At 37.0% G+C, this 23,388-nt stretch overlaps 1 protein-coding gene across 4 annotated transcripts; it reads right to left on the reverse strand.

Moving 5' to 3' along the window:
• Window positions 1-477: 477 nt before the first annotated feature.
• Window positions 478-6,113, reverse strand: LOC126380309 (uncharacterized). Of its 4 annotated transcripts, XM_050029635.1 has the most exons (3): window positions 4,839-6,113; window positions 3,782-3,925; window positions 478-773 (listed from the first exon to the last, which is right to left on the reverse strand). In XM_050029635.1, the coding sequence occupies exons 1-2, from the start codon at window positions 5,565-5,567 to the stop codon at window positions 3,899-3,901; spliced, it is 756 nt and encodes a 251-aa protein (XP_049885592.1). In that variant the 5' UTR covers window positions 5,568-6,113; the 3' UTR covers window positions 478-773; window positions 3,782-3,898. The 4 variants fall into 4 exon arrangements, with proteins under 4 accessions (XP_049885592.1, XP_049885594.1, XP_049885593.1 ...); XM_050029637.1 differs by lacking the exon at window positions 3,782-3,925 and having other exon boundaries at window positions 4,965-6,113; XM_050029636.1 differs by lacking the exon at window positions 3,782-3,925 and having other exon boundaries at window positions 479-773.
• Between the last annotated feature and the right edge of the window lie 17,275 nt (window positions 6,114-23,388).

The following is a 23,388-nucleotide window of genomic DNA, read 5'->3' on the forward strand; positions in this document are numbered from 1 at the left end:
TAACGTTCCGAACTCGCACGACTTACTTTTAACTTTGAGTACAGCTAAGTACTTCTCGAAATCTTCTGTTGTTTGATATGACTCGAAGAAAAGGTGTCGCTGGAAATTCACATTCTTCTGTGGATCGCATCTTTCAGTAAACTTTTTGCATAATATATCATAGTCATATTTTTCCTTTTCTTGTATGTCGAGCTCCTCGAATATTTCACGCCCGGTTTTCCCAATTACATGTAGAAATAGTGCACACTTTTCGCGACCCGACGAATATTCACGTCCCGATGCTATTAAATACCAATCAAACGTTTTTTTCCAATCACGCCAATTGTCCGCAACATTACCGGTCTCGCGCATGGGCGGTGGTTGTTCGATTGCCGTAAATTGCGTAACAGTATGTTTTGTTTTTTGTGCCTCTGTCATTTTCGCGTGTTATTTGTCGTATTTTTCACTATTTAAACGTCTAAACCACACCTGACACCATGTTGTGTTTATAAATGAAACGCTCAGTGTGAGTACTCCAAGACAACTGATTTATTATGACCGACCTCCTACCCACATTCATAATTATAAATAACATGTACGAGTACCTTCATGCATATACAACACAAACAATCACAAGAACATAGCCTTTAGACACTATGCTTCGCCTTACTGTTGATTGCTTCACTTCAAATGGGCCGCAATAGTCCAGGCCCACCTTCTCAAAGACCCTGGCAGGATTTACTCTGTCCTTGGGCAGAGAGCCCATGAGCTGCTTAGCTCCTTCAGCTTTTAACCTACAACAGATTACACATTTATGTATTACACTTTTAATTTCACGTGTACCATTAATAATATTATATTTTTGATTTAGGCTGTTCAAAGTCAGTTTTAAACCACCGTGCAATAAACTTAAATGCTCATTTACAATAATGAGTTTTGTGTAGTGGCATTTTTTGGGCAAAATGATGGGAAACCTCTTTGCATAGGGTACAGCTGCTTGATGTAGTCTTCCGCCCACTCTCAACAAATTGTTTTCATCAATGAAAGGGTATAATGATCCAGACCCAGCAAGCCGAGACCAAGAAATTTCTGGAGGACATGGCGGTCCAACAGAATACCTTTCTCAGAAATTTTAGTGGTTTAACAGCACTAATTGAGAATTTCCAAGTAAAACAAACTGCACCAAATCCTGTATCTCGTACATACTCAAAACCTCCATCAACCTCATCGTCACATTATAAAACAGAAAATAGAAGAACCAAATTTGATTTTTCATTATCCGGAAAATATCATAACAATGACTTGGAGATTACTGTCATTGATCAAAAGATCACATCTGTAATAGCACGATCACCCCATGGGGCCGTAATAAAGGATATAATCATGTATGGATTTGGTAATAATTTTATTACAGACTTATTGAACAAAGATATCAAATACAGTTATGATATTTTGTCAGATGGGGATGGATTTATCACTAAATTAAAGAGACAGCTTAATAAAGAAAGCAAAAGAGATTTTGTTTATTCCACTCTCAAATCCATTCCGGACGGTGGAGCTCAATGGGAGCTAATTCCTACAATGTCCTAACTCCTTTCAATACATATTCCAAAGTGCCATTAAGCAAACTAAGTACAATTTGCATCTATTATAAAGATAAGAAGATTAGACTATAAGTTTGATGCAATAACTTGGTTGTTTTTAATGGCATTAATTTCTTTAGAAAAGTAATGTTTTTGTATACACTTTATAATTGTGAGATGTGCGTTTTGCAATTCCTTTACAGACAGGCTTCCCATTTGTGTGTGCCGCTTTCTACACATATTTATGAACCTTAATACATAGGCCATTACATGTTGCATTTTATGCAAACTTGAAAGTTTTGTAAAAAAGGGTAATAATTCCTTATTATCCTGTATTACCGCTAAATTAATTTCTGTGTCCTCTGATGATCCCGGATGGATGCTCAATGGTGCCTCAATGCTGGACAAGTAGAAGTTGTAATCATTTGTGTTACATAAGTAATCTGGACCGTGCCACCATAATGTATTTTTAGCTAAATCTTGAGGAATGCAGCCACGTGATAAAACATCCGCTGGGTTAAGCAAACTAGGCGTGTAATGCCAGCTCGCTGATTGTGTTAATCTATTTATTTCATGTACTCTATTTCCTATGTAAGCAGGCAGTTTTATGGAGTTGGACTTTAACCAACTCAGTACAATTTGTGAGTCGCAAAATAGATTAAATGTTGTAACATTACTAAATAACAAACCAATTTTAGTAACAAGCTTAGCCAGCATTAATGCACCATTCAACTCCAGCTTAGGGATAGTAAGTTTTGAATTTAAGGGGGCAAGCCTTGATTTTGAAGTCAACAAATGAACATGCACAGTATTATTAATTCTGAGCTTTATATAAATGCAACAACAATAAGCACCCGAAGAGGCATCACAGTAACCAATTATTTGTGTTTCATCAGAGTCAGCTAAGTACAAATTGCGTGGTATTATTATATCAGGCATATTTATGAGACTGGAATAGAAATTTTGCCAAACTTCGACCTGGTCCGCAGGTAGTGGAGTGTCCCACTCCAGGTTGCAACGCCAAATCTGCTGCAGTATTAGCTTGGCACAAACAACAATAGGACCAGTGAAACCCAACGGATCAAACATTCTGCTGATAGAACTTAAGACAGTACGCTTAGTGGGTTTGTCAGATGTAGTTACATTCTTACCACTCATTTTGAATACATCCTCTTTAGCATCATAAGATAATCCTAATGTTTTAACTGTCAAATGGTCCTCATTCAAATCCCTTGGATCAAATCCATACTTACTTTTCGGAATGTCTGATAAAAGATTGATATCATTGGAGCACCATTTGTGCAAGTCAAAACTACCTAGCTGTAATAAACCTATCAGCTCCTTGATCAGTCGAGAAGCCTCCTGAAATGTATCTGCACCACACAAAAAATCATCACAGTATGAACCCTGTAATACAGCTTGACTGGCCGACTTATAAGTGGATTGATGAATGTTTGCAAGCTCTATTAAACACCTAGTGGCAAGGTAGGCGGAACTAGTTAACCCGTAAGTTACTGTTTGTAACTGTAAGCACTGTAGTGGTTCATTTGAATCATCACGCCATATGATGTTCTGTAGAGGCCTGTGATCAGGATGAATCATAATTTGCCTATACATATGACGAATGTCACACATAATAACATATTTGTATGTACGAAATGCAATTAAAATATCATACAATTGTTTTTGGACCACTGGGCCATTGCACAATATATCATTTAAACTGGGACCATTCTTTGTGTGAGCCGTACCATCGAACACAACACGCAATTTGTTGGTTATTTTATCTAATCTCAAAACACCATGATGGGGTATAAAGTTTAATGGCAGATCATTTGGATCGCAACTGCTTGTATCTATGACTTTAGCATGACCTAAAGCCAGATATTCTTGAATAAAGTCGCGGTATAATGCATAATATTCAGGTTCCTTAACAAAACGTTTTTCTAAATTAAGAAAGCGTTGCAATGCAATTGCAAATGAATCTGCTGTATTAATAATGCTTGGATCAGTTTTGAGTGGTAATTTGACTTCAAAACGGTCATTGGATAACGTCATAGACTCTTTAAACAATTGTTCACTATGCTCGTGTTCGGGCTTTGACTCTAGATAAATTTCAGGAACCTTCTCAACTTCCCATAATCTTTGGACTTGTGTATCTAGGTTTGATTCGACCGTTACTGTATGCATAGATACATATGATGTATTGGAAATACTACCGTTGTTGTGTTTTGGAAAATTGCATGAGACGATGTATCCAAAACGAGTGTTGAGTAGTATCGGATCCGATGGGCCCCACTCGATCTTGCCATCCTTCACCGCTCGAAAGAAGACGTTTACATCCAGGAGTAGGGACACCTCACCTGGAACATTGAAATCATTGTCTGCTAGTAAAACATTTTTTGGCAGAATGAAATTATGCAAGTTGAATTTACTCTGTGGTAGTGATGTAGTAATCTTGTTGACCACAGAACATGCAACCTGTAACTGGAAGTTCTCAGTCATGGAATGCAGTGAAATGTTGACTGCTGTATTAACTGAATTAACATTATTATTCAGTGTAATTATGTCCTTTTGCTGTATAAATGTTGGCAAGCCTAGTTTATTAGCAAGACTTGCAGTGCAAAAGGAGGTTTGGCTGCCTGTGTCCAGCATGGCTCTGACTACATGCTTGTTATTGTGGACATCAGATACTAAAACTTTAATTGTTGGTAGCAAAAGGTTAGATTCTGAATTTTTAGAACAATGCATGGCTACCTGAGGCTGAGGCTGTGACTGCTCTTCAACCTGCTTGTTTTGTTGCTCTCCAATGTGTAACAGTGTGTTATGATTGGTAGATTTACATGTGGTACATTTAAAATGATATCTACATTTTTTTGTATGAAAACCCAAACAAATTTTACATAGATTATTCTCATTGACATACTCTATTCGCTTTGCAATTGACATGAGATTAAATTTTGGACACTTAAATAGCCTATGAGACTGGGAGCAAAGTTTACAACTGTTTGTTGCATGCGCAGTGACCGTTGACAGATTTACAATCTTACCAGCCTTGCTAGGTCTCTCTGTTGAGCTTGCTTCAAGGACAGACGCTCGTTTATCTACAAAATCTAATAAGTCTGTAACATTAGGTACAGTAGCATCATTTTTGTCAGCATGAAACAACCTCACGGTGAAGCTATCTAATTTTCTTAAAAGAATGCAGGATAGAATAGCATCCCACGCGTTCACTGGCTGCTTAAGATTCTTTAAAGATGTAATTTGTTGTCTTACTTTAGCGGTGAGTTCCCTTAGCTGTTGAGCTGTTCCTCTCTGCACAGCAGGCAGATCGAGTAAGTTGCAGACATGGTTATGTATCAGCAAAGCTTCATTGTCGTACCGTTTCTTCAACAAACTTACAGCATCAGTGTAGGAGACTCCAACGATCGGTAAACTATCTATCAGTTGTAGAGGCTCGCCCCGTACATATTTCTTGAGGAAACATAATTTCTGGACATCTGACAGCCGGTTATCATGATGTACAACGGCCTCAAACATTTCCATGAATGGTTTATAAAGAGAGATGTCCCTTCCATCAAAAACTGGTATCTCCAATGATGTTAGATGAGCCGCAGAATGGTTAGCCTCAGGAGTTTTCGCCTGGCCACATTTGGTCACAGAGTTGGATAGCAGACGTTGTATGGTAACTTCTAATTTGGTGTAGCGTGATTCCATCTCTTCATCATCTGCATCGACTTCTACATCAAGAAGTTGCATGTCAATGGAAAGTGATTGGTATTTTTCATAGGCCGCGCAAATTGATTTTTGCCTGATCTGCAAGTCCTCTGTCGTTATTGACTCTAACGGGGTGTCCGTGAAGAATTTTTCAGCTCTTGTTATGGTGGCCTTGCACTGGCCACGTGCTATATTGAGACGCTTTACCTGTTCCGCCATTCTATCGTCACGTTCTTCTTCGTCGTACCACTCCGTCGAAGTATTTGATTCCGAAGAAATGTTAGACATGCAGTGTTATTGCTGCACTGTACTGTTGCGATACAAGTAATATATATTATTTAGAGGACTGACCAGGCAAATCCGTCGGGCAATATCAATAAAAAAAGCGTTTGTTTTTATTCACTGCATTACGTTGCTATTTTTGTTGAATGAATGAATGAAGAAAAATTTCAATCCTTTTATGTCATTGTCTGTGGTAAGAACTTATTATGCTTTACATCGCCGGTTGTGCACGATTGATCCGATGAGTTTGGTGGGTCGTGCGCTGATGTGACCCGACATGCAGTGTACTGCGTTGAAATGTCAGGACTTGGTCACGTGATCGGAATGGCTTCGTGGCTTCTGTAAAATGTCCTCCGCGCGACGAAAATGTTGCATTATGTTTTTACACAAGTTCACTACCACTTTGTCGAAATAACACTTTCTTGAGATGTAGACTGTTTTTCGGCACCATTTTGTTGTGTTCAATAAATGAGAAGTCACTTTTAGTAATTTTAAATTGGGTTTATTTGAGACTGACACTGTTACATGGTAAAAAATGAAGATCAAAGAGAATGTGTGTTGCCACAGTAAAATAATGTGTGTATCTAACAGTACTTTTTTTGGATGTTTCTTAAAGCTTATTAATTGGAGCAGTTTTTAGAAATACTTTCAGGGTCCATGACTAAATCATGTGTTTATTATTCTTCCGCGAAGTTTTAACAACTGTAACAATTTTGGTCGAATTCTCACTTTGATATCCAATAACATTTTTTTATCTTTGATTTGACTGCTTTCATTTTTTCACCTAGCGGTAAATATCCTTAGGCATAGTTATGAAGTTAAATAAAAGAATTATTAAGAAAGAGATAGCGACAAAATGATGAGATGATTTCTGAAGTAAGGTAGAAAATCTAGAAAAAGGTACAATATGGGTATATCTCCTAAACCGTAAATAATCGCTGAACATATAGAATAGAATAGAATAAGCGTCCTTGCCGCGGGGGTGGGCGCCTCTTACTTCAGTAGGCCGGAGTGAGATGGTGGCTGAGTTCGAATAGGTACCCAGACCTACGGGGTTTAACGTAGAACCCTAGTCCAGGGATACGGGTGAAGACCTAGAAAAGTAGCATGGAAAATGCTGCACCGACAAGAGCGTGGCACTTAAATTGATGATGATAATGATATATATTTGCGACATTGTGTTTATTTTATGAAGACAAAGTATGCAGCTGGCGTACAACCACGTCTTGTCGCCTACACTACTGATAAATTATTAATAACACAGATGTGAAACAAGTCAATCATTCTACGAATGGTAATACTTACTACCAATCGCATACTCAGAACGGTGCGGTTTATATTACTCATGATATAAGCAACTTGCAAAGGTAATTCCGGCCAAGTAGTTAATGCCATCTGCGGCAAATCTACTATAAATCACGTCAAAAAAAATAAGCAAAGATAACTAATCGCATACTCGGTACAGTGCGGATTATCAATTACTTATGATATAAGACAACTTGCAAAGGTAACTAAACGTGAAGGTATACAGTGAACTGGACCTCCTGTTGTACAAATTGTCAATTTGCTGTGACCAACGCGGTGCGTGGCTTGAATAATTCAATGTGACTGGCCGGCTATCTTCAATAAAGGCCGGATTGATTCAATCAAATCTGAAATCTAGGGTCACACGAAAGACGGTCTGACACATTCGCAGATTATATCGTTGTAGTAGAAGGTACGTACCTACTTTTAAAATAAATTCGATATGTATATTATTTTTGTTAGAATGCAATCTCCACCTTCGGTGGGAATGGCAGGGTGGTAGGCTGTCAATGACTTTATAACACTGACAGCCTCCCGGTAAGTATTCTGTTTATTCTCACTCTCGATATCAGCGCGGTGCTGTAAACGTCTATTTCCTATAGTGCTCAGGGAGGGGCGGAGCCCTATGTGTCCTAATAAACCTCATTACGTGAATACAGTGTTTCTTGTAATCAAGCCCTGCGCTGTCCGAACAATTTTTATACCTATAAGATTTAATTTAGTCCAAACAACTTATTTAGTTTTTCTCAATGCACGTTTTAATTAAATAATCAAACTTTATCCTTCCTAACAGGACGATGATTTATTTATATGTAGAAAAAAACATTATACCAAAAAAACGACGTTAAGATAAGTTAGTAAAAGTATTAATGATCGTTCAATACAGATGTAAGATTTTCGAATATTACACACGAATTTTGCTTTTCTTTTATTTCGCGTTAAATAATTACGCTGCCATTAATCGTCCGCACGATTCCGGTATTACCGTTTTACGAGGAAACAGCGTGGTAAATGCAAACATATCTATCGAAATCATCGTTTAGTTTCGTGGGGATATTGCTATCACCCCTCAGCTGTTTTGCCTGGCGGTACCGGGCCATGTACTGAATAATTGGATGCATCGATTGAAGTAGTTAATTGGGGATTACTACGCCTCGCTCCGGTTATTCCAAACGATTATTTTATTATTAGGATGTAACGCCAACTGAAAACTACTACTTAAATTTTAAATTATGTTTCCTTTTCCAATAGGAAACTAAATAAATTCGCCTCAATAACTCTAAGTTTGTTAACATTACAGTATTACACTAGGTTTCTTTACTGGGTGAACTCTTTCTCTTAACTCTATTACCTGAAAAAGTTGGCTACTTTAAGAAGTCGCTGATGTCAAATACGTGAGTTTTATTAGATAAATAATTTATGTTGTAAAACGTTTTTGTAGGTTATCTAAACTGCTGTGTCTTTTGTTCTTTAAAATAGATATATTTGACAAATATGTCACTTCTAAAATTAGGCTTATAAAATAAACAACTATGCACGTTTACTATTTTTCACTGATCAGACCTTCATCAGATCACTCATTCAATCATTAACTCACCCATTTATGAACAAGTACCTACAGATAAATAGATTTTTACAATAGGTTCGCGATTGTACACAATCTCAACTGCCGATAATGGCTTAAGGGGAAACGCGCTTACCTAACAAATGCTTATTCACTCTGTATCGATATCAATCAGCCTCTGCGGTTGGCACTCTTAACCTCATTCTTAAATCCTGGCAGATTGTTTTCTGACAACCTGATGATGAAATTTTAATATTTCGTGTTAAGGGCCCACGTCAAGTAAGATCGGATGTCTACATTTACATAAACCAATTTAAGTTGAACTACAGAATAAAGTTCGCCGACATTGTAGTTTTATTTAGATTTAGACTTGCCAGAATATACTCTCTGCACATTATTGTTTAATAAAATTATGAATTCGAGTACCAATAGTATTCCTCCTTATTACGTACGTTAGTTGTAAATTTATTAAGTCGTATACCTTACGAATTCTACGTCTCCTACATAAGTATTATAGTCACGTAGAACGTCAGTCTAAGGAAAACCTTCTGCAAAAGTAGAGATGAAATATAAATAGCTATTACTCAAGCTTTTTTGCCTTTTCACCCTTCCTTATTTATTTAAGAGATAAGAGTAAATGAAGGCCTTTATTTAATTCTATAGGTTAGTGTTTTGTGCGTCAAGTGAACAGATTAATTGTCTAGAAAACGTTTTCGTAGTAATAGCATTGGCCCTTTTAGTTTATATTGTTTTTGATCTGTAATATACTGTAGCAAAGTGCATACTCTGCATTTACTGGCCTGTCCTTATTACCAATCATTTTTCAAAATTCTCTTCCATTCCACAATTCCTTTTATTCTGCACTGACGCATTACATGCGCGACCTTAGTAACAGTAACATCTATATTGCACACCCACTGTGGCCGTATCCACTATTTTTTTATGTAATCTACGTGTCCATCATCCCTGTTGCGAACTCTTCGCAGATTTTATAGTCTATTTAAATGTTTTTTTTATTTTTCTTCTTTTTTGACGTTTTGTACCTTAGTTTTTTGTCTTGCTTACGTCTTGTTCTTGTTGGTGAAAATACATTAAATAACTCTCGCATAAGCTAAGTATTCATTATTCATTCATATAGTAATACAGTCCACATCATATCCATCAGCTGCCATCGTATCTCACAATCTAAATACATTAAAGATTTTATCGCAAAACGACTAGATATAATTTTAGTCTGTTTGTGCTTTGTTTCATAAATGTACTGTAGCAGAGTACAAACTCTGCACATACTGCCCTTTTCTTCTTACCGTCAATCATTTTAAATTTTTAAATTCTCATTAAACTCCGCAATTCCATTTACTTTACGCTGACGCATTGCATCCCTGACCTTGAAAAGAAAACACATATACTGCTTAGCTCTGACCGTGCCCACTAATTTTGATTGTGATCTTAAATTCTTCATTGTATTTTACATAGCATAGCAACACATTTTTTCACTTATATAATGACAATGAAGACAAGTTAAAGTTTTGCCATAAAAAGGTTATAACTTGTATGGAGCTACATATTTTGTTATTCAATCTTAAACTATGGCAAATGTATTAAATTTGGGATATTACATCGTATCATTTTATGTCTGGTCGATGTGTTATATTACGTGCCAAAGGTACGAGCAACAATGTTACGAGCCCATCTCCGATATTGACCACAAATCTATATTATTGTACCCTTAAGCGGAAGTTCCTAAAACTTGGAACAGTAGATTTTTATTCCTATTTTTGTTATTTATAACATAACATTTACCTAGTAAATTATTATTACTCGCCGCCCTTCGGTAGGTATTATAGTAAATTTTTTGTTCCATTTTACGAAGAACAAAAATATTTTTTAATTCTTCTTTTGATTCTTCTGTAGTATGAGAATGTTACTTATATACTTAATGGGCGCTTACCAAATCAAGGCTCAAACATGTGTTATTGGTTGGAAGATGGAAGAAATAAGTTGGACAGAAAGGATTGCTAATAATTAACCCTCGGCGCTCTCCATTTGTCGCCAAATTTACGATATGTCACGTGAAAAAAGAAAAGATTACTAATGAGGAAGTGCTATCTGATATTAAAAGTTAACTTAATCGTAAGAAGTTATACTGATCTGCCAATCGGATCATGGAATCGCATCATGGAATCCTTTAACTAAATTTTTAAGAGTCAACACATCCGTTTTGCAATTTCTTCTATTAGCGAATAACCCTAACTACATTTTAGATTTTAGATAATTATTGACAAAATAATTATGAATTTGCCTGTTCCATTTTTTTCAAGATCACTGTCATCTTCTGTTTCTAAAGCCGCATTATACCTATAGTGACCGACGGGCTTGTATTTGCTGTTGCTGTGGATTTTATTTCCAAGTACATCAATAAAATAAAAATTACTTAAACATGCCATAGAATGTAGCATGTATGAAGATTTTGATGAGACTCGATGATGCGAAGTGGTATCAGTCTTAAATTATTAAAAATACAGCAACGGAAAACCTTTACACGAAAACTTCAGATATCAAGCATAATTGTTTAGTCAACATTTGTGGAATTTTCACATTAGTACATAAGTATTATGTTTAATAATCAGTTCTCATTTTCTGCTAACACATTGTTACTTACTTCTGTCCTTTGAGAATCATCTTTGTCTCAAAGAAAGAATTGGACAACAAATTTTCAGAGACATTTTTAAAACATTTTTATCAAGAAAAGTTTTGATAAATAAATGTGAACATTTTACCTTTTTCTATTTTTTGTTAAAGTATTGTCTCCTTAACAACTTTACGACTATCGCTCGTAAAGATTGAAGTATATACGTAATACCGCGTGCTTTGAATCACATTGTGGTGTTGAAATAACGTCCATTAATCCTTGTTATCTAAACTACTAAACTATTTACTGTCTTTGTATTTCAAGTAACATAATGTATATCGCAAATCAATAATCAAACCAAATCAAATATACTTTATTGCACAGAACTAAATTTCAACAATCAGACATAACACACGAATACAGTACAATTTAGGCGGCCTTATTGCTCTAGAGCAAGTTTTTTCAGACAACCGCCAAAAGGAAACAAACATTTACAAACAACTTGTATGCGGGATGGTGCAACAAGAAAAAATACCTAAAAGTAAAACTAAAGTTAATATTATAATAAATACTCTATACGTACATACATTAATTAATACTCAATATAATATAATACAAATTTACTAAAAATATACTTAATCATAATCTAAAGAAACTATGATAATAAATAATAGACTATACACACACATACAAAACAAGTATCGAAACAAATAAAATACATCATACATAATCGTGTGACGGATTGACAATGTCACATCGCACAAACAAACACCGCAACCAGAGAGTTCTGAAATGTCATTGTAAATTCTTCCTATAAGCGGCATCCTTTTCTGTTGCGTAGCGTCCTTGTTTTTCTTTACTAGAATGGTCAGGGAGATTCCACCCGAAATTATTCGAGAAAAGGAGTTCTATTACAAGACCACATGGTATATAAGGAGTGGAAAAGCAAGGAGAGCCAGTTCAGTTTCTAAAACAATCGGAGCAAGAAGAAGTGAAATACTGAAAGTAAGGAAAAAATGGAAGTGAAGCAGTGTTTTAAGCAGTTAAAAGTGCAGTGTCAAGTGCAGTGTTTAGCGCAATACTAGTGTCGTGTTTCGTGCTGTGTTCCGGTGTGGCGAAATTGACGAGAGTTTTACCGCGAGGCCCTAGGCGGAAGCTATACCGTGTGTTTAGTGAATAAATTCCTTTCTCCTTGGACTCAGTGAGTTTCCTTCCAGTCCCGAAACCCACTTCCGTAACAATAGTAACATTCTAAGAATATCCGAATAAGGATGAGAGTTAGCGACTCTGATGGAAGCAAGTAAGGAGTTCCATAACCGCACAGCTTGCACATTAATAGACTGGCCGTAGTAGTCAGTTCGATGGGTGGGAACTACCAATAGCATCCTAATGCACGATCGAGGCAGCCGTTCGTGAACTTCCGTCCTTAAACTAAAACGCTAAAGGTAAAGGGGAGTATTGGGATTATGTAGGATATTGAAAAGGAGTGAGAGGATATGGGAGCCACTTGAGCTGCGCACGGTACATCGACACATGGTCGAACTTACGCTAACCAAACACGAAGCGGTTGGCTGCGTACTGCAACCTCTCGAGTTTGTGGAGCAGCTCTTCAGTGAGATCCAAATAATAAACATCGGCGTAGCCAAGAATAGGAAGAAGAAGGGACTGGAAAAGAGCAATTTTCATTTTAACGGGCAAGAAGCTACGCAAGCGCCCAAGGAACCTCAAGGAGGCAAACATCTTCCTACTAAACTCGTTAACTTGGCGTGTCCAGGATAACGTCCTGTCAAAAAAGACGCTTAAGTTTTTGACGGCCTCACAATAAGGTATAATAGTACCCATGAAGGAAATAATAAAATGAAAATATATAAAAATTTAATAAATGAAAAATAATGAATATAATAAGCGAAACTAATTTTTTTCACGTGACTTATTGTAGTTTAATCGACTCTAGTGGGTCAGTGAAACGCAGCGTAATTTTGCTGCAGCGCAATCTTTTTGCTTTCCAAGTTTTCTTTTTTCTGGCTATTTGGACGTGTGCTATATTTGAAATATGAATTGGTCTCCATGTTTTGTTTGTTTCTTGACATTCGAGAGATATTCTTGGTCGCTGACTGTTGGTTTTTAGAATTCTGGCTTCAAAATTTGTTAATGCTCTGTGTATGATTTTAAAAAGTGCTAATGTAAACGTTGAACGTTATAAAAACGTGGTACTGGCGATATAATTTTAGTTTTTCTTTTTCCCTGATTCAGGGAAATCCACCTGGGGTTTCGGTTTTACTTGGCGTTACCCGTTTCCTGACCCGAAGCCTGATGTCCGTCCCTGCGACGGTTCCTGTATAATTACGGCTAAGAAGAGATTGAGAATAGTCGAAGACTGGTGCAATAGGCACAACCTATCGGTAAATCCGTCCAAGACGGAACTTATACTTTTCACCAACAAACGAAAATTGGATAACTTAAAATTACCCAAACTTTTCGGCACACATCTCAAATTAAGTAGCGAAGTCAAATACCTGGGCGTTATTCTAGACAATAAGCTGCTATGGAACAAACACCTAGAAAATAAACTGGAGAGAGCCTGCATAGCGTTCTGGCAATGCAAACGGCTCATGGGGAAAACATGGGGACTCTCACCTAAGATCACGCTTTGGCTATACAATACCGTGATAAAACCATTACTAACATATGGAGCAGTCGTTTGGTGGCCCAGGACCGAGCTCAGCACAACCATTACAAAGCTACAGCAGTTCCAGAGATTGGCCTGCTCTGCTATCACCGGCTGCATGAGAACTACACCTACTGCAGCACTAGAAGTAATTCTGAGCTTGCCACCCCTGGACCTGATCGTCAAACAGGAAGCCACGATGGCAGCGATGAGACTTCGCAACACCGGGATATGGAATACAAATGGCATAGGCGTGGGTGGTGGGTGTATTGCCCTGTCTAGAATTTTGGTATGTGGATACCAAAATTCTAGACAGGGCAATACAACATCAAAAACTTTTACTCGCCCCATGTGACATTATCCCACAAACGCAGATTACAGAAAGAAACTATGTGATAAGTCTGCAGGAAACAGAGCGAGATCAATCCGGCATCAGGGAACTCCGCATCTACACAGATGGTTCCAAAATGTCCTCAGGGACGGGTGCCGGAGTTTTCTCACTCGACTTAAACATTCAAAAATCAGTGGCTCTGGGAAAATACAGTTCCATTTTTCAATGTGAATGTGTAGCCATAATTCAAGCCGCCAGCACAGTGAGGAAGAGAAAGGTCAAGGGTTATGACATCAGAATCCTCTCAGACAGCGCAGCTGTCTTACAAGCCCTAAATAGTGACAACTTAACCTCAGGGCTAATATACGAGTGCCACAGAGAACTGCAGAAGATGGCTTTAACCAACAAGGTTACCCTGCAGTGGATTAAAGGGCACAGTGGATCGCTGGGTAATGATGCCGCCGACGAACTGGCAAGGAGAGGATCAGACACCAGGGTATATGGACCCGAACCAATCCTGCCGATACCTTTCAGTCAGTTACGCTCGTGGGTACGGGACCATACCCAGCAACTACACAACGACAGATGGGCACAGCTGCCCACATGCAGACAGTCGAAGGATATCATGCCTATGATATCCAAGAGCTTCACTCGCCGACTGCTTCGTTTAAACCGCAATGACCTTCGAATAGTAGTGGGCAGTATTACGGGTCACTGTCCACTCAACAAGCACCTATTTAACTTAGGGATAACGGACAGCCCGCTTTGCAGAGGCTGTCTGGATGCAGAAGAAACTGCCCCCCATGTAATCCTGGAATGCACGGGAGTGTCAGCACAACGGGTTAAAATCCTCAAAGGAATGGGGTCGCTCCGCGAAGCCTGTGAAAACCCCAGGAGGCTTCTGAGCTTCTGGAAGGAGATAGGTTGGCTTACGTAGTCAACAATTTCACGCATAATGGGCCATTTTAGAGTCTAAATGCGGAAAACAGAGCCCACTAACATAAACATAAACGGCTAAGAAGATTCAAATAAGTTTCGTGTGATTTTGTATATATATTCTAGAATGTTTTTTTCTTAAGATAAGTGTATTAGTATTATTAAGTTTCACTCCGTTATTCATAGCTTTACTTCAAAATTCTTAAAGCCCCGCGCGGCATCGTTAGTTTGGTCTTCCTTTTGGCATACTTACGTTGATCAACAGAAGTAGGACAGATTTCATATTAATTTATTAATTGGTGTTAAATTATAAATATGTAATTTTTTTTAGTATTTCCCATTAAGTTTGTTTTTTCAAACTTTTCTTTACCCATTTCTTTTCTTGTGTTAGCGAGTTCTAATTTATCGCTACAGAAACTACAGACGCTCACACAAAAATATGCGTTTGAGGAGTTAAACACTTATTATTGTTCTATTTGGGATGACGAATAAATAACTTTTATTGACATAACGTAGGATTCTTCTTTAATGTTTAATTCCCTTACATTGAAAAGTAGTTACGCGAAACTGTCGTAAATATCCCATTTCAACTTGTGCTCTAAGGACTAAGTGTACAAGACAGGGCTGATAACAGGAAAAGTTCTACCTCTATTGACAGTGTGAACATGGTTTGCAATTCCTGGGAAAGCTTTTCAACCTCAACTTTCAAATTGGAATGACTTATAAACATCGCACTAGAAGTGCTATTTTATTGCATATTATACTTTGTTCTTGTGCTCAAAATGATGATGTATGAGCAGCATATTTGGTAAGTTCGTAAAAAGTAATTTATCAATCTTTAAATTTTTGATAGTGTAAACTACAGGTAGGTGTTTCCAGTCTTTCTTAAATTAATTCATGAAGACGAAAGCAAAGCACTAAACGCAGGATGTTGGTACACTGCACAACAAAGAGATGAAATGCCTGCGAGCGTCTGGTTCTCTGAAGATGGAATAAAGTTTTAAGAAGATAGAAAATAAATCTTATGATTTCTATTCGATTAAAGGAAAGGTAGAACAAGCCGACTGTGTTGTCGGAGCAAAGTGAGTAAACAACCCGCTTTTGATTGCCTGTCTGTTTACTGACGGCCTCAGCACTAAATCGATACACATCTCTATATTATGACTTACCTTCTTTTATTTAGGAATAACGATATAGCTTGCTGGCTGGATGAACTAGTAGTTTTAAATTAGCTAATCAAAGCAAAGCATAAATTACCTCGCGTTTATAATTAATATTGTGCTGTACAGCTAAAAATATCTACTGTAATTATTTTTGAAATTTTAAATAAAAGGTGTTAGTGACACCGTACCGAATACTGAGGGAATGAGTCTGAGTTAATATTACACGGAATTTTCCGTCGCAAAATTCAAATCATATCAAATATACTTTATTGCACAAAACTAAATTACAACAATCAAACATAACCCATGATACAGTACAATTACAGTATACAGGTTGTTAGTGACATCGTAACGAAAACTTTGAGGGATGAGTCAGACCATGATTCTGAGTCGATATCAAGTGGATTTTTCCGTCGCAAAAATCATGTATTTTTTTTAGTTTTTTTAAATTATTTTCAATTCTATACTTTTGCGACGGAAAATTCCACTTGATATTAACTCAGAATAATCAGGTGAATCATCCCTCTCAGTATTCGTTACGATGTCACTTACACCCTGTACAAGTACATACGGTAGCCATACAAGTAGGTATGGGTGTTAGTGACACCGTAACGAATATTGAGGGGGATGATTCAGACCATGATTCTGAGTTGATATCAAGTGGAATTTCCTGTCAAAAAATTCATGAATTTTTTTGTGTTTTTTTTTTATTATTTTCCTATCCATACTTTTGCGACAGAAAATTCCACTTGATATCAACTCAGAATCATGGTCTGAATCATCCCTCAAAGTTTTCGTTACGATGTCACTAACACCCTGTATACAGTACAATTTCATGACCAAATTCATGACTTATTATTTTGTGTTTTTTAGATTTATTTTCATTTCTTTACTTTTGCGATGGAAAATTCCACTGTTGTTATACTCCGAATAATAGTTTGAATCATCCCTTAAAATTTTCGTTACGGTGTCACTAACAACGCCCTATACTAACCTAGGAATTGGCTAGTATACAATGCAAATACACTTTATTGCACCAAAATAAAAAGAAATAATTACAAAAACACTCTTAACTAAGTACATTGCAAATGACGGCCCTATATATAAAGTGGATGTGTTCTTTAAAAGTATTGGAAAGAATTACTTATTTCTTAGTTCCATGGATTTAGTTTATTGCAGTTTGTTTATATTGTATACGTTCCATAAGAAGCCGTTTTTATTTCCGAGAATCACTACAATATTTCTATTTCGTAGAAAATCAATCTACCGCACCGTATTCATTAAATAACGTATATTTCTATGACTTTCATTAAACTAGCCATTACCTGCGACTTAGTCGGAATCTGTTTCACCTCCTTTTCAAAACGTTACTTCTTGGTGGTGCTCGTTTACTATTTTTATCCCGGTTGCAGGCCTCGAGCCAATTTAGTTTAGATTTCGCTCGCATATTATTGTGACGGATTGACAATGTCACATCGCATAAACAAATCTGGAATGTCATCGTAACTTCTTCCTTTTAGCGGCATCCTTTTCTGTTGCATAGAAGAGTGCTTATTTTTCTTTACTAGAATGGTCAGGCAGATTCCACCCGAGATTATTCAAGAAAGGAGTTCTAGTACAAGACCATAGTGTATATAAGGAGTGGAAAAGCAAGGAGAGCCAGTTCAGTTTCTAAAGCGATCGGACCAAGAAGAAGAAGTGAAAAAGTGAAAGTGAAGAAAAAGTGGAAGTAAAATACAGTGTTTTAAGCAGTGTCAAGTTTAATGTCAAGTGCACAGTGCGCAGTGTTAGTGCAGTGCTGAGTTCGAGTGTCGCGAAATAAATGGTGACGAAGTATACCGCAGAGCCCTGTGCGGAAGCTGTACCATGTGTGTAGTGAATAAATTCGTTTCTTCTTGGACTCTGAGTTTCCTTCCAATCCCGAAACCCGCTTCCGTAACATTACGTATAACTTAAATTAACTATAAGTAGATGGCGTGGAAATGGCACTTTCCCACCAGGCGTGATTCGGAGCTGTCTTTTTGACTAGACCTACCTGTTAAGGTCGACATGTATTTTATTTTGATAATTATATGACAATTTATTGTAATTTATTGACGACTAGCTTTTACCCGCGACTTCGACCGCGTTTTCGTCGTTTTTCGTAAAAAAGTAGCATGATATGTCCTTCCTCAGGGTTCAGTGGTTTTGATGTAACTTACAGATCAACTTTCGTATTTTAGTAGGGAAATATAATATGTCAATCCACAATACTATTAAAATAATATAATAGGTTGGTGAATATCATTTATGTTTATTAATACCCATCTCTTCTCGATTCTACAATCAAACATTCCTTTACGAATTCGTACAACTCGAGGAATTCACAACTTCGTTCATTTAAGCCACATGCAATACCTTAGTAGTCTCTCAGTCATAATAACTATACTACATTGCACAATTTGATTAAACAAACTCCATCTCTGATTAAAATTTCATGGTTAATATTGTAAGAACTACAAATTACTTGAGTAATATAAAATTTGACTTAGTTTATTCAGGCAATACTTAAAAAAAAAGCGTAAACAGCATATCGCCTTTGGAAAGTTTTAGGAGTGATTAAACAACAACTGTCATCATCTCCTTAGCATTATCCCGCTGAAGATATGGCAGCTCCGCTTTATTAGAGAAGCGATTGTCTGTCTGCCCTTCCAACCCGCGAAGGGAAAACCAGCCCAATAGAGGTTAGGTCACATACCTCGGAAACGCATTTCTCGAGAATGTTGGTTTCCTCACGATGGTTTCCTTCACCGCCGAACATTTGATATATCACGATTGTTTTAGATCCTGCTGGGATGCGAACCTGCGACCTCACAGTGACAGTCAAAAGTTATTCAAACTGAGTTACCACGACTCATAACTCTTGTTTACTAATATTACTATAATGTTCGCTCGCCTCAAGCCACTTGGTACGGCATAACGCCGTTTTCAAATGAATAATACGTACAGAAAATGACCTGTTTCGTCAATTTCGTTAATTTCGCCAAGTACTTTAAAAAATCTGTCGATATAGCTACAAAGCTGCCATGTAAAAAACTATTACAACTGAGAATTGTTCACAAATGGCTTTTAATTTATGTATGTTAATTGCAAAATAACAATATATGTACGAGGTACACATATTCGTTGTCTTTTATTTAAATATTGTATATTTTTTTTAATGCAATAAAAAAATTATATAATAAACATTTTAGAGTAATGAAGCAGGAGGGATCCTGGTTAGTGAATAACTTTTTCTTCAAATATGACAAGGACCTAGGAATGCTTTCTGATCAGAAAGTAATATTCTTAGATCACAATCAACGAGCAATGCTCGAAAGCATCCAGAAACATCATCGAACCTTAAATAATCCATTTAAGATCAAAATGTTAAAAGAAGGTTTAGGTGGTTAATACGTTGTGATATTAGCCATTTGAAATCACAAGAGGCGGCTTCTCAACTCGAATCTCTGGCGGTTACGTTGGACGTCTGCCAAGCCGAGCCAAGGCGATACCAGACTTCAAGTGGCTAATTCCGAAAGCTTATTGCGGCTACATAAGGCTGCTTTGTACTATTACCCTATAGTAGGCAGTACTCTTTTGCGTTTTTGTGCCGTACAGATAAGTATTAGAAAAAACCGAACAAATATCTGTTTAATCCAGGATTATTTTCTACTAGCTGGTACCCGCGACTTCGTCTGCGTACTTTTAATTTGAATATTAAGGATTATATAAAAGGAACGGTATAGCATGTGATTAAAAGAGAGTAAGTAGGTATAATTAAAAAAAATAAAAAATATCTGTTTACAGTCGTTATAAAGTACCTATGTATTCCATTCTTATCTTATTTAGCCTATACGATCCCACTGCTGGGCAAAGGCCTCCCCTTGATTTTTCCACTCCTCTCGACTTTGTGCGATCTCCGGCCAATCCTTGCGATAAGCATTGAGGTCGTCACACCATCTTTTACGCGGTCTGCCTCGACTTCTAAGCCCGCCCTGAGGTATCCAGGTTAGGTATGAGGTGTATTCCATTGAGTGGCAGAAATTACCTAGGAATATTTATCGGTCCCTTATGTCCAAGACACTTACAGGGGTCAGCGTCACGTTGTGTACAAAAATATTTTAAAATGACCTAATTTAAAACTTTTTTGTACACAACGTTTGCTATTTTGTTATTATTTGTTAAAATGTAGAAATTGTTTGGACTCGACACTCGCGAGCAGGCCACGTATACACCACGTGCGCTCCCCCACCACAAGACAGCGCCGTTGACTGCCGCCACACTTCGGCGAATGTGCGCGACGACGAACGACGACCGACGGCAGTGGCGGCGATGCAGAGTATTCGTTAAAAGGAACTTTATCTACAAAAGCCAAATTTTTTTAACTTGATACACCCAAAACTACTAAATATCATGTTCCTAGGTTCAGTGGTTAATATTTTGTATACAAAAAGTTTGGCTTCGTAGTTCCCGTTCCGAATCCGTTCCGTTCCGTTCGAATTTCGGAAAATCCGTTTGTTGAAAAACTCTGCACATCCTAAGAGACCTACGTACCAAGTTTCATGGTTTTATCTTCAAAAATGACGAATACCCATACAAACATTCAACCCGTATTTCACCCCCATACTGGTAAAAATTTCAAAATGCTTGAACAAACGATTTTTTGTTTGTTATTTAGTGCCTAAACACAAAATTTAATATTTTTATCTTGAAAAATGACGAACCTCATAAAAAATTTCAACACCTATTTCATCCCCTCAAAGATCGAATTTTCAAAAACGCTTTAACAAATTGTTTTTTTATTTCTTATCAAGTTCCTAAATATAAAGTTTCGTGGTTTTATCCCCAAAAATGACGAACTCCCATACAAACTTTCAACCCTCATTTCACCCCCTCACTGGTCGAAATTTCAGCAACGCTAGAACAAATGTTTAATTATTTTTTATCAAGTGCTTAAATATAAAGTTTCATGGATTTATATTTTAAAATTAAAATATCCCATACAAACTTTCAACCCCTATTTCAATCTCTTCGTCCCTTCTTTTCGCAATAAAAGGTATCCTATTTTCTTTCTCAGGGTCTAAAGATTGTCTGTGCCAAATTTAATCAAAATCGGTTGAGAGGTTTTAGCGGGAAAGCGTAACAGACAGACAGACAGACAGAGTTACTTTCGCATTTATAATATTAGTAAGGATTATTTTCCCTCGTTAAATAGTAAACAAACTAAGTGTAGGTGTTATAATTTCGTTGACGAACTGATTACCTATCCGTTTCTTTGTCTAAAATGAGTATTACCTTATTACTATGATTGATTACTGGGCTTAAAGTTCGTATAAATGTCTATCGAATTACCTCCTCAAGTTTAAAGCGTAGCTAGTCATGTAGTACTATATTAATTATGTGGTGTAAGTAATTAGATTTTATCTGTATGTAATGTAATAGTTAGTTGAATAAAAAATACTTATACAAATCAGATCAATTAATTGGCGTAATGTGATTCTAGAAAGAGTTTTAATGTTAATAGATAGCTAGCTATAGCTATGTGTAGGTTCCTGTAGGAATGAGATATAACTGTTTAATAAAGACAGTTGCATCAAAATTTTATCATAAATTCCCTAAATTATGGCGCCTACCTACCCTCTAAGTTAGAAAAGTGATCAAATACTAACTTGAGGTCACTCAGTTTAAAAAAAAACATCGAAATCATTCCAGTAGCTATGGCGTCATGCGCTTCTTGACACGATCACGAAATCTAGATTTCCGCGGGAATGAGGTATTTTCCCGCCATAAAAAGTAGCACGTGTCCGTGCCTAAGATCCTATCTTTAAATTAACCAAGTCTTATAAAATTCCGTTCAGACGTTAAGGCGTGAATGAGGCAAACTTTTAAAACAAACAATTAAAAATCACTAACCTAGTTTTCTGTCTACTGCCTACGCCTTAAGTACGATAGCATAAATATTAATAGGCCATATCCTTTTCTAGATTACTATCTATCAGCTAACTAAATTTCATCAAAATCCGTTGAGCCGTTTAGGCATGATAGACAAAACTCCCAGCAAAAACCATAAAAAAATCACTAACTCAATTCAGTTTTCTGCCTACTTCCTACCCCCTAAGTACGATGACGTGATCAATTTGATCGTACAACCGTTTTTAGATAACCAACTATTACCTTACTAAATTTCATTAAAATCCGTTCAGCCGTTTAGACGTGAAAGAGCAAAAGTCCCAACAAAAACGACTACAAATCACTAAATCAATTTAGTTATCTGCCAACTGCCTACCCCCTAAGAACGATGGCGTGATTATTTATAGCCTATGACCATTTCTAGGTTATCATCTATCACCATACCAAATTTCATCAAAATCCGTTGAGCCGTTTAGGCGTGAAAGAGTAACAGACAGACAGACAGACAGACAGACAGACAGACAGACAGACAGACAGACAGACAGACAGACAGAGTTACTTTCGCATTTATAATATTAGTATGGAGTATGGATTGAGTCGTTTGACCGAGTAGCAGCCCTTAGTTAGGGCGGCGCGATTGGTGCGACCGGACAGGGTGCTACAATCAACCAAGACGCTACCACCCTGTCCAGCAGCCTCGGATTTAGAAGAGAATAACTGGATTGGGCTCACCTGCCCTGGACATCATGCAAGATCCAAGGGGCGCCAAAATTATACTTATGAAAAAAAAAAGACTTGTTGCACATAGCGCCTAGCACAGAGCCAGATAACTAAAAATATATTCGCCGATATATTTTTAAAGATATATTCGCCATCGTCTCACACACGCCGCAATATCACAATTTAATCGTGCCGAGCAGAAACGAAGAAACGTTCAAAAGCTAATTTGAGCCATTGAGCAATGGTGGAGAGACATAGCTTAATGTATAGATTTTCTTGGGTTTCGCAGCACCTTTAGACGAGGATTACAGAAAGACCCACCTAAGCGAAGTTTAGTAAAATTACTTATTAGACCTTTTATTTAGTTATTATTATTAGTATTTCCAGTGTCTCTAAATATTTCCGTGATAACGTTACTGGAATATCAGCAAACAATTTAAGAAATATACACTAATACATTATCATGTCGATTACCACTAATGAGAGCACTTTATAGATATCAAACTTTATCTTCTACAGTAACATTGTGTATCTTATCAATCCATCATCGGTATTATAATCCCAAGTATTATTTCGT

The sequence above is a fragment of the Pectinophora gossypiella genome, chromosome Z, assembly GCF_024362695.1.
Source record: "Pectinophora gossypiella chromosome Z, ilPecGoss1.1, whole genome shotgun sequence".
Lineage (NCBI taxonomy): Eukaryota > Metazoa > Arthropoda > Insecta > Lepidoptera > Gelechiidae > Pectinophora > Pectinophora gossypiella.